This window comes from Apodemus sylvaticus, chromosome 17 (assembly GCF_947179515.1).
Source record: "Apodemus sylvaticus chromosome 17, mApoSyl1.1, whole genome shotgun sequence".
NCBI classification, from domain to species: Eukaryota; Metazoa; Chordata; class Mammalia; order Rodentia; family Muridae; genus Apodemus; species Apodemus sylvaticus.
Genome location: NC_067488.1, coordinates 52,909,189 through 52,921,100, shown reverse-complemented (window position 1 = coordinate 52,921,100; position 11,912 = coordinate 52,909,189). Strand labels below are relative to the sequence as shown.

General features: G+C 53.1%; 1 protein-coding gene and 1 pseudogene across 3 annotated transcripts in view; one reads left to right on the top strand and one right to left on the bottom strand.

Annotated features, from left to right (window-relative positions):
• The first annotated feature begins 32 nt into the window (after nucleotides 1-32).
• Nucleotides 33-108, top strand: LOC127668252 (uncharacterized; annotated as a pseudogene).
• Nucleotides 109-8,432: 8,324 nt separating this feature from the next.
• Nucleotides 8,433-11,912, bottom strand: part of Parvb (parvin beta) — an 84,476-nt gene continuing 80,996 nt past the window's right edge. For all 3 annotated transcript variants that reach the window (XM_052160749.1, XM_052160748.1, XM_052160750.1), the window contains exons 12-13: nucleotides 11,031-11,103; nucleotides 8,433-10,874 (exon numbers count right to left, since the gene is read on the bottom strand). In XM_052160749.1, the coding sequence (XP_052016709.1) occupies nucleotides 10,798-10,874; nucleotides 11,031-11,103 (150 nt within the window). In that variant the 3' untranslated portion in view covers nucleotides 8,433-10,797. The remainder of the gene's footprint in view (nucleotides 10,875-11,030; nucleotides 11,104-11,912) is intronic.

The following is an 11,912-nucleotide window of genomic DNA, read 5'->3' as shown; positions in this document are numbered from 1 at the left end:
TGAGACACTCTCTTTAAAAAAGAAAAAGAAAATCCCCCTGGCATTGGGCAAAGAGACACCTTGTTGGTGGTGGTGTTCTTATATCAGTCAGGGGTAGAGGACATATAAAAATAAAATCAAATCCAGGTGGCACATCATGGGAGAAGGAAGACAGACAGAGACCTGTGTTCTACCATTCTGACCAACAGCATGGGTGGGTCATAGACACTCAGAGCCTGCCTACCACTGTGGAGCCCAGTGTTGGAGGAGGAAGACGGAGACCTGCAGAGAGCTGTGCTACCCACAGACCAGCCCTCGGGCCCACAGCACAAGCAGGCCGTGGATACCATTGCCACAAAGTATGGATGGATGATGTCACCCAGGGGCCCGCCATCCACACGACCAGTCTTCAGTGGGAGCCAACACAATGTGTGACTATGTGGTAAACAGGTGAGAGAAAGAGACATGGAGCAGCTTGGGCATTGTGAGGAGAGATGGAACTGGACACTTGAGGGCAGAGAGGAGAAGCCTGTTGTGAGTGGCCAGCCCAGCCATCTGAGGCCATGGTGCAGTCCCAGCCTAAGATGCTGCTGAGGGCCACGTCTGGGTCCATGGTTAGGCAGTGACAGGGCTCAATGTTGATATTTGCCCTGCCACTAGAGAACACAGGGACATCCCTAGTCAAGACAGTCACAGGGTACCATATGAATGTCCAGGGGCTGTGTAGACCTGGCCTTGACACTCACTGGCTGCAGCTCTGAAGAGCTGGCCCCAACCTCTCATTGGTGGCAGCACTAGGTGCAGGCCGTGTGCCTCTCCCAGGCAGCACAGTAGAGCTCGCCCTGGTGGTGGGGGTGTGAGTGAGCGGGTCTCAAGGTGATGAATGTGGAAGAGCTGACCCCTCCCCGTCTACCCTGACACCCCCTGCCCCTCACCACCTCCAACAGCAGGGAAAGCTGGCCACAGAGTCATGGGGGCAGGAGAGCTAGCCCTGCCCCTCTCCAGCTGCAGCGTTTGGGAGAGTGGGCCCTGCACCTTGACTGGACAGCACAGCAGAGACAACCCTGGTGGGGGGGGGGGGCACAGGTGGACCAGCCTTAAGGGTGAGAGCTCAGGAGAGCTAGCCCTGCCATGCATCTGCCTTGAGGTGGCGGTTGGCATTCCTTCTAGGCTCCACCCCACAGTTACCTGGCAACAGCCTGGTGTACCTGACTCAATATAAAAGGAGCTGCTTGCCCCCCCTTCTCTTACCCTCTTTCCCCTCTCTCCCCATTCCCCTCCTCCTCTCTCTCCACATGCTCATGAGCATCCTCTCCTCCTCCTCCTCCTTCCCCCCCCTCTCTCTGCCTTTCTCTGTCTCTACTATTCCCTCAACTCCCCTCCCCATGCTAAATAAACTCTATACTATACCATTGTGCGGCTGGTCCCTCAGGGGAAGGCTGCCTGCAGAGGTACCCCTTCCCCCACACCACACTGTGTCTCCACCAAACACATCCCTGGCTTCTTCTACTTTTTCTTCTTCTTTTAAATAAAACACAACAGTGGCGTGGGTGCAGGGGTGATGCCTTCCTCCCCTTGCCCCTTGCCACCTGCTGCACTTGCCAGAAGAGCCAGCTCTGTACCTCACCTGGGCAACACAAGTGGAGCTGGCCCTGATGGCAAAGATGTGGGTAAAGGCAGCCCCAAAGGTGTGAGAACATAAAAGCTGGCCCTGACCCTCAAAGCCACACTCAGGATCCCTGTGGCTGGGCGGCCCAGTAGCTTGGACCAGAACTCAGGTCTGATGTTCTGGGTGCTTTCTGAGCCCGCTGACCCCTGCAGTCAGTGTTGGATGGTGCAGTCAGCACACTCAAACATGGAAACTGGCCTGTGTTCCATGGTTTCATGAAGGAAACGCAACACCAGATGGGCTCGCCAGAAGGGATGACACTGTATCTAGTTCGGCAGTGTGGGGGACTCTGAAGCCCAGAAAGCCAGAGACCAATGGATACTGTACCCAGAAAGAGGAAATCACTAGAGAAAGGCTGAGCTAGGGACATGGTCACACATGATGATTGGCAAAGGGCACAGAAACAGGAACATGCCCCCCAATACCCACCACATACACTTCCCTGCCAACAGCCCCTCCCCCCAAAGAAAGACCAGCAACGGGGTCCACAGGGATCAGGACATGGAACAGGAGCAGGTACAAAGAGCAGGTGGGCAGGACAAGCAGGGACAGTGGTCATCACGGCTCCCTGGCCCTGGCAGCTCCTCCCTAGGAGCTGACTCTGCAGTTGGTACCATTCGATGACAGGAGCCACCTGCAGCCTGCTCCACCCCCTCCCCGCCCCGCACATCACTACCACCCACAGCCTTTCACGGGCCACCGCAGACTTTCTGGGACTGGATTGGGTCCCTAAAGAATTCTCTGTCAATCTCACTGGCAGGCTGTGTGTCTTTAGGAATAGCCACTGGGGGTTGGCTTCTTGCTCTGGTGGACTTAGAAGCATGAGAACCCAGCAACCATGAGAGAAAAGAATCCTGGGAGAAGCCCCACAGATGTGATGACATAAGCCCTGGGAATCATTTGCAGCCAAGAATCCTTAGTCCGCAGTCTTGGTTCAGCTGGGGCTTCTGCACAAAATAACATGAGTGGGGCTATTCCAACATGGTGGTGGGCCTGCCCTCGGGGGCACCCGGACAGCCTAACACATGAAAAGAACCAGCCTAGGGTTTGCACTCTCAGCTGAGCTCTGTCAGCACACCAAGGAGACATACAATGGTGCTAAAGGTGTCCTTGCATCAGGGCTGCAGGGCAGGTGCAGCTGAGAGACCAATGTAGAACCTCAATCTGTGAACCATGGAATTGTGACAATCTAAAGTCACAGCCCACGAAGTTCCCACAGGAAGGCAGGGCATTGTGTACAGAAAGAGAGGATCTGAGCATTCCAAATCCCAGGAAGGGCCTGTAACCATGAGCCCCACCTCAGATCAAGAGAAAAAGACCCTGCCCGCCCCGGAAAGTCCCAGCAGCCATCTGAGGTGTCTGCCCTACAGAGAATGCCAATCTCCTCCCTCCAGACTCCAGAACCCCACACTTCCTGGAACCATCCAGTCTGGGAGCTGATGAGCTGTCTGGAGGCTCAACCCAGTACCCCTCCTCTTTACTGTATGGTTTTGAGTAGGCTGAGCAGGGCTGGGTTAGGTAGTATGGCCCTGACTGGCTCTCTCCACATCTGTAGCCAGCTGACAGTTGAATATAACAGCTTCGCTTCCAGGCTCCTGTTAAGCCGGGTTTATGGCTGTTGACTGCATGACCTTTGTCCTCAGCAGGGAAGATAGAGCCCAGAGACTCTTCAAATCTTCAGTGTCACTTCTGTTATTGTCCCTATGGGCAAAGCAAGCCAGACTCCCAATGCAAGAGTCAGCCCAGGAAGGTGCTACCCAAGGGCACGGATAGAGGGGGTGGGGATTACTGTGGCATTTCTAGCAATCAGCACTGTAATGTGGGCACTGTGGTAAGATGCAGGGTCAGGGCCATGCTGGACAGGGTCTAGCCCAGAGCCTGTGGACAATTGATCTGGCACTGAAACAGATGGCCACCCACTAAGGATCTACTCACTTGTCAGCAGAGAAAGCTAAGCAAGTTCAGCAGCCTTAAATGCAACTACCATGATACCAAACCAGTCCCAGACCAGGTCCACAGAATGGCTTGCTCCCCTGGGGGAGGGATAAAGCATTTGTTTTTGTTTAAAAAAAAAAAAAAAGCCAGGCTAGGCAGTGGTGCAGTGGTGGCACACTCATTTAATCCCAGCACTTGGGAGACAGAGGCAGGCAGATTTCTGGGTTTGAGGCCAGCCTGGTCTACAGAGTGAGTTCCAGAACAGCCAGGGCAACACAGAGAAACCCTGTCTTGAACCCCCTCCCCAATATATATTTTATATATATTGGCCTTGAGATCTCCATCTTTGCCCAATCTGAAGAGCAAATTAGAGCTCCACGGGTGCATCTACTGCCTCTGCAGAAAAAGATGGAGAGTGAACCTCACCAGTAGGGCTCCAAGGGCTTCAGCTGCTTCTGTGGGATCTTCTTACCAGAGCTCCTCACGTGACACTTAGGCAGCAAGAGTGATTCTTGATCCAAGTCAGTCCAGAAAACAGGTGCTCTCACAGGGCTAGGCAGGCAATACACACACACACACACACACACACACACACACACGCACACACACACACGCATACACATACACACACACACATGCACACACATACACGCATGCACATACACACACACGCATGCACACACATACACACGCACATGCACATACACATGCGGGCACACGCACACACACAAACACACACATGCATGCACACGCACACGTGCACGCGTGCGCATACACATGCACACACACACAAACACACATGCACATGTGCGCATGGGCGCGTGCACACACACATACACACACACAGAGACTGCAGCGGCAGAGATGGATGACATCATCCACGAAACACCTAGCTCTTCTCCGTTATGGCTGCTATCAAGTCAACAAGAGCCAGTGGGCAAGCCACAGCAGGTAAGTCTCCCACATGTGGACCACACCTTCCGGTGCGCGGGGCAGTCAGAGTGTTCAGGGTCCTCATTGCTGTCTATGAGAGACTATCTATCCACCCAGTGCGCCCTGAACATTCTGTTTATAAATCCTCTGGCACGACAACAGTGGACAGCCTTGTTCTAGATGCCTTGTGGGGACATCTGTATGCTAGTCCATGGCCCTCTAGAGATCTACTTGTCTAGAACTCTAAGGACAATCCCTCCAAATGTAACTGTAAGGGTTGATTGACCCTTCTCTTGCAGCTAAGGAGGAGGCTTCGTGCTTGGTAACAGAGGCTCTTTAGAAGACAAGGCAAGGCCATGTATACCATGCGTGGACCTCAGTGCTTGCAAGGCTGCCTACTGGAGACAGAAGATCTACACCTGACCATAGTAGTAGTGCCCACCGCACAGGCACCTGGTTCTTCTGAGCCGGTGAGTCTATGGAGGCTCCCTGTATGCGAAGTACACCAGGATGTTGGACAGTGGACAGTGAGATGCCTCAGTCCTGGCTTCAGAGCTGTGGGCACAATGGTGCCCAATTATTTCATAACTCCCTCCTGTTGAAAGTCAACCCCCCAGCCCCAAACAGCTTGCTAGCAGTCCTAGTCTAGGCTAAAACCTGAACAGACTGTGGCTTGAATGTGTCCCTTACAGAAAGTTCACAAGTCAAGACTGAACCCTAGTCACACGCTAATGGTGTCTGGAGGCGGGGCTTAAGGGAGAGAAGCAGGATTGGATGAAGTTCTAAAAGTGGGGTTTTCAGGCTCTGTGCTGTAAGGAAAAGGAGGGACCCAAGCAAGAATTCTTATTCTGCATCTCCGTAAGATGCGCTCTGCCCTCTTGTCCTGGAAAGTTCATAACTGATGTCAATACTGCTGGGGAATGCGCCCCCAACCTCAAGGACCAGGAGCCAAACCCACCTCTGTGTTTTATAAATTACTGTCTTAGACGTCTTGTCATAACAACAGAAAACAAAACCAAGACAGTACCCCAAGCAACCACGGCCTCTGAATTGTTCACCAGGCACTGCGTGACATTTGATATGTCAGCCCACAAAGCCAGTGAGTCAAAATGTTCCGTGGTCAACGGGGAGAGACACACACAGAGCCAGCCTCCAACAACCTTCATCACAAATGCGGAGTTCATGAGCAAGTATGACACAGAGTAGATGTTCAATAAATAGTTCCTTCTGTGTGGGGCCTATATAGGGGTCCCCACACCTTGCCCAGTGCAAAGACTACCCCTGATGGTGTTGACAGTAACTTCCTGAAGCTCAAAGATGGGGCCTCCACAACCGGCCTCACCTTTCCAGCTCTAAGAGGTTGTCCCAGGGCAGCAGTGGCCCAGCTCTAGTCTGGGGGAGCTTGTACAGGTCACAGCATGTGGCCCCTTCCTTGTCTGAATTCCCTGTGGCCACAATCTCCAGACAGGCGACAAAGGAAGGAGGGACCCCACACAAGCCCAGAGGCTCCTGAACTAGGAGGCTTCACCGGGAACCTGACAACAATCAGCCTGGGAGAACGGAACAAAACCTTTCTGTGAGAATTAAGGGATAAAAAGGCCTGGGCAGACGACCGAGCCCTCAGCTCTGGGTTCTCCTCTGAGCTGGCTTTGAGCTCCAACACAACCACGCCCTGCTGTGCCCTGTCACCCTAGTTTACCAGGAATCATCCATACAGTCTCCTGATCCAGGACTCAGCCTTCTCTTTCGAATTCAGTGGCTTTGATCAATTAGGACCCACCTCCCAAACCCCAGAAAAAGACCCGCTGAGAAGAACCAATCAGAAGATCCCTGGAGAGACCACATGTCACAGCTGATCTCAAAACACTGGTGTCTAGTACGTGCTAATTAGGGGTTTGGGTTTTTTTTTTTCCCCACCTTGACACATTCCTGAGTCAACTTGATACAAACAGAATCACCTGGGAAGAGAGAGGCTCCACTGACTAAACACCTCTACCAGACTGGCCGGTGGGACATTTTTTTGATTCATAATTGATGCGTCAGGGGCTAGCCCGCTGTGGTCAGTGTCACCCCTGGGCAGGTGGCCCTGGATTCTATAAGAGGGCTGAGCAAGCCATGAAGAGCCAGCCAGTAAGCAGTGTCTCTCTGCAGCGTGTGCTTCAGTTCCTGCCTCCGAGTTCCTGCCCCACTTTAGTATCTATGTGTCTTCCTTCTTTCAGGGAAGAAGTGTCACGGAAAAGTTTAAGCTGAGATGAATCCTTTCTTCTGCAGGTTGGCTCCAGTGTTTATCACAGCAATAGAAAGCAAACTGAGACATCATACACACACACACACACACACACACACACACAAACACACCTTTTTCCTTAAACAGGGTCTCATGTAGCCCAGGCTAGCTTTGAACTCACTGCATAGCACAGGGTAATCTTGAACCCCTGATCCTCCTGCCTCCACCCCTGTGGGGCTGTTATAGACCTATGCCACCATGTCTGATTATACAGTGTTGGGGTTTGATATAGCTCTTCAACTCAAGGCTCCCTCCCTGTCTCAGCCTCCTAAACAAAGACCTGAAGTATCTAGCCAAGAACTCTACCAAGGGATCTGTGGCCCCAGCTGCCAAGGAAACAGATTTCCTTGGCATTAATAGGAACAGATAAAGCCTGGACAAAAGAAGTCAAGATGAACTGACCACCTCAGGAACTGGCAGTTTACCTCAGGGTGTCCTGGACTGAGCACGGTAACATTTGGAGACACTAATTCTTTCTTGTGTGGTGAGCTGTAGGATGTCAGGAGCGAGCCAGGCCTCCACAACAGGCTGATAGTTCAGAATTGTGAGAGCTAATCCAGACATTACAACACATCGCCTAGGGACATGGTATTGAAGATGGTTGGTTTCTCTCCCTCACAATTGGAAGGCTCTGGCAAACTAACCTACGAGCAGTCACTGAAAAAAACAAAGCCGGCCTAGAGCCCGAAAGCCCATGCGATGCCTAAGTCCTTCCCAGTCACAGTTTGTCCTTTTTAGCTAGCCTTTTTAAAAAAGCCTATGTGTATGCACACATGTTCTTTTTGCTGTGACTCAGGGCACACAAAGGTCATGGCATGTGTGTAACAGTCAGAGGACAACCTCAGGTGTCAGCTCTCAGGAGCTGTGATGTCCCATGCTGTGTTCACCAGGGTAGCTGGCCCCTGGGTTTCCAGAGATTCTGTCTCAACTTTGGATTGTGGACTGTCAATACCACACCCAGCAGATAAAGCTGGAGATTAAAACTCAGGTCTTCCCAACTACCCAACAAGCACCTCACCCACGGGCCATCTCCCAACCCTAGTCTGTCTGTTTAAATATATCATTGACTTGCTGTCCGGGCCAGCTATGCATTCGTGGGTAAGGGAAACTGTTTTGGGGCAGGCTCTCACTCTATAGCTCAGGCTACCCTGAACTATGTAAGCCAGGCTGGCCTTGAACTCTTGGTTTCCCAGTGAGCATCACTCCATAGAGAAAATGTAGGGAGGGGCTACAAAAATGCCAAGTTGAGGTCGCCATTACAGGCTGGCTTTGACTTCCTAGTCCTTCCACAGAGAGAGCAGGGGGCCCATCCCCCAGCCCTTCTGCTCCTCACCAGTCTCTTCCTTCAGCCTCTGCCTGGTAGCATCAGAGGGGAGAGTTCAAGCCAGCCTGGCCATTTGAAATGAAGCAGCCCCAGTTCTGGGCAGGGAGAAGGGGCAGGAAATGTGTGAGCAGCCGCCCTGTGAGGAGCCAGAGGCCAGCTGGTGTATCGTAGTAAGTCGGAGTACATTGTGACACCCGCAGCCGCGTCTCCCGCCTGAACGTCTGGTACAGGAAGCCACGAGTTTGAGCTGTTGCAAGCACGGCCGGCCCTGCTGTCTGCCAGGAGGGTCTGATCAAAGCACAGCCGGGGGTTTAGTGGTTTTTATTTAATATCCAGAAATCCAAAGGACACATTGCTTTAAACAATTAAAAAGACAATGAAGCGATGCCGCACGGGGAGGGGGTGTGTGTCACGGATTTGGCTGCCTGGATATAAGATCCCCCTTTGCCGGGCGATGAGGAAGGACTGGGTGGGAGGCCCTGAGCTCAGGACTTGCACAACTGGGTGCAAAGGTGGCACAAGAGCTGCCTGCAGGTCCACAGAGGGCTGGAGAGCTGGAGGGACATGCTAATCAGTGTGGGACAGAAGGGAGGAACCCAGCCCTGGCCTGCAGACCTGGGGGCAGGGGGGTGCAGACTTGCCTGTCCCTTCCTCAAGACCCCATGGGAGTGACAGATGATGACATTTCTACCGGTTTTAGTGGCCGGAGCTCTCAACAATATCAGGAGAGAATGAAGATCCAAGCAGTAGAAGGTTCCAGAAGGTCCTTGAATTAACAGCTCAAAGAGAAGTATCTGCATTCCAGGGGGCCCCCAGGGAGAATGGGAAGGTTTGGGGTGGCACTGGTTAGTTGAGGTCATTTTGTGTGTGTGTGTTGGGGGGGGGGGATCTCCCTTTGTTCTCTGAAGAAAGTCTTGCCTTACACAAGCAGCCCTGAAGTTGGCCTAGACAGCTATTGGTGTCTTTGTCCAGGCTATGGTATAAATGCCAGCTCCACAGTGAGGGGACAGCAAGGACAGCCCTTCACTGGTGTGTGAGAACCACACCTCCATGCTCAGTCAGTTGGGGAGGTCACGCCTTCTAGGAATCCTGGCTTCTCAAGTTCTGCCTCAGGCAAGGGAGCCTGCTTGGATTCCAAGCAGGACTCCTGTCCTCCAGATTGGGAACCCCAGGAAGCCACCACCCCTCCCAGACCAGTCCTTTCCCTCCCTTCTGCACCATAGGTCTTTGCATCTAAGAGCAGAGGAAACCAGTCCCAGCATTTCCCAGATGCCGCTGTGGTTCTGTGTCTGCGAGGAAGGCAAGCACAGAACCTTCCAGTCCCGGGTATTTTGTCAGTGTGGCCCTTTAATGTCACCGCATCCCACAGGGAGACCCGGTAATGCCGTTTTAATTATCTCTCTCCCCTGCTGGGAAGCCTCCTCCACCTGAGAGGCTATTCCAAGCCCCGTCCCCAGCTTAGCCACAGTGGAACCAAGAGAAGATATTAAACTGTTTCCTGGAACATCACTGTTGGCGTTCAGTTAGTTCAGTAGCAACACCTCTCCCCACAGCCCTGGTTTGTGGTAAGGTGGGAATCAGGAAAGGAAGGCTCCCTGTAGCTGCCATGAATGCTGCTGGAAGGCAGGTGAGAGGCAGGAGGATGCCATCTAGGAGGGATGTGGACATTTCATATGTCCCACTGCCCGCTGAGACACACCCCACAAACCTACTCCTGGCTGGTCGGAGGGAGATATCATGGGGTCAGCGAGGTCATACAGGGGATGGTTCCACTTCAGAATGAAGAGGAAACTAACAGAGGAGGAGGAGTGGTGTGAAAGCAGAGAAAGGCCCTGCTAGCACCTCCATCTCCTACCCTTGGCCTCCAGAGCCGCCAGATGCACGCCCCTGTAATTCTGGCTGCCGGTAGCCTGTGGTCAGGCAGTCCTCGTAATGGATTCCCACCCTCTTGTAAAGTCTCTAAAAATGTGTCCATTCCCTAACAGGGCCTCAGAGACGGAAGGTTTCGACTCCAAGCCAGCTCAGCTGCACATTCAGAGCCAGCAAGAGCCCCAGACATGCCCTGTAAGAGCCGCCCTGGGGCCCCAAGGCATTCTGGGTCCTGAGAGTTCGTGTAAAAGGTCAGTTAAAAGCAGCAAACCGCAAGACGGATGGGGGTGGAGACACGTGTCAGGAGGCTGAATCTTCTGAGACTCAGGAGTGAAAAACTGAGAGGATCTTTTTACTGAGGCCGAGACCCTGCTTCCAAGGAGAGCCCAGCCCAGGGGATTCCTGAGGACAAACGGGGCGGAGTCCCTGGAGCCAGGGCTGTTGCAGTAATTGCTCCGTGGGCTGGAGCACAGGTGGACAGCCCTCTCCAGCTGAGGCCTAGGCTGGGCCTCTGTTCTTTTCATCGTTCAAGGGAAGCAGAGAAAAAGAGGAAGTGAGACCTCAAACCAGAGAGGCTATCTGAAGCACCAAGTTCTCAACGACCTAACCAGCTAGAAAACCACACGGGGAAAGGATTTAAAACCAAACCAGGCAGGGAGCAGGGAGCAGAGGCATCTCACAGCTGGGCCTGAGAAGCCTGCGGCCTCCCTGGGGAGATGTTTGCTGAGAAAGCAGGGACCAGGGATGGATGCACCCGTTTTTTCGTGCTTAGCATTTGTCCCTGAAAGATCAGTGGCTCCGTCACTCCACGTCCTTGTACTTGGTGAACAGTGTGTAAAGGACACGCAGAGTGGACTTGAGATCCAAGTTCACCACATCTGCAAAAAGAAACAGACAGCATTGACTGAAGAGGACAGACTCAGGAACTGCGGGCTGTATTGCCTGCCACCTAGCCACAGGCCGTGCAGGTTGCCTGGGGCCCCGACACATCCTATTCCTCTCTCTTATGCTTGGAGCTGGGGAGGGGGGGTTACCTTCAGGGCGTGCCTTGGGCTTCTTGAGTCCTCCGTCCAGCATCAGTTCAAAGGCAAAGGCCACGTTGTGCACCTACCAGGGGAGAGACAGGAGCAGGGTCACTGCTAGTAAGGTCCACATCCCCTGCTCCGCACCGTGTCCACACAATCCTTCCTTCTATGTGGAAAAGACTGACTCTTTCTCTCTGTACAAAGCCCACTAGGACACAGCACAGGACACAGGGAAGGCACACACAGGGGGTATCCATGGGGATAACTCAGCAGCTCTTCCTCCCCTCGTCAGGGATCTGGAAGAATGATAGAAGAATGACGACTCCCAGCCTGTCGTCCTCCACACAGGACTCATAGCCAAGTGCTCCCTCTGAGCCAGTATCTACCACATGGTGAGAAATGACAGACTGGGAAACTGAGGCTGAAGGAAGACAAGTCCCTTGCAAAGGTGCTCAGCCCCTGAGGGTGCTTCCTCTGTGCACAGGGTAGCCTCATGCTACCTTATCAGATAACCAAAGAGTTGGACAAGCCGGGCATTCCTGGAGGCCTAGCTGTGTCTCTGTGGGGGTACACTACCCTCGAGGCAACTGGGGAACCTTATTGGAATTGAGCTTAGCTCAAGGACCAGCATGCAGATTCCTGGCCCTGGTCCCCCTCACTTCTGTCTGCCTGACCACCCTGCCCTGCCCTGTCTATCCAACTGAACACTCGACTGAGGTTTTCATTCTGCTGAAGGCTGGAGAAGCTCCAAGTGGGAGACTCTTGGTCTTATTTAAAGTCCACAGGAGTCAAGACCAAGCAAACCACGTGCAGCCTCCACCCGCCCTGAGCACAGGAGGGTAGGAAGACGGACCAGCAAACCAGCAAATGCATAGAGGCCAGCTGGACAGG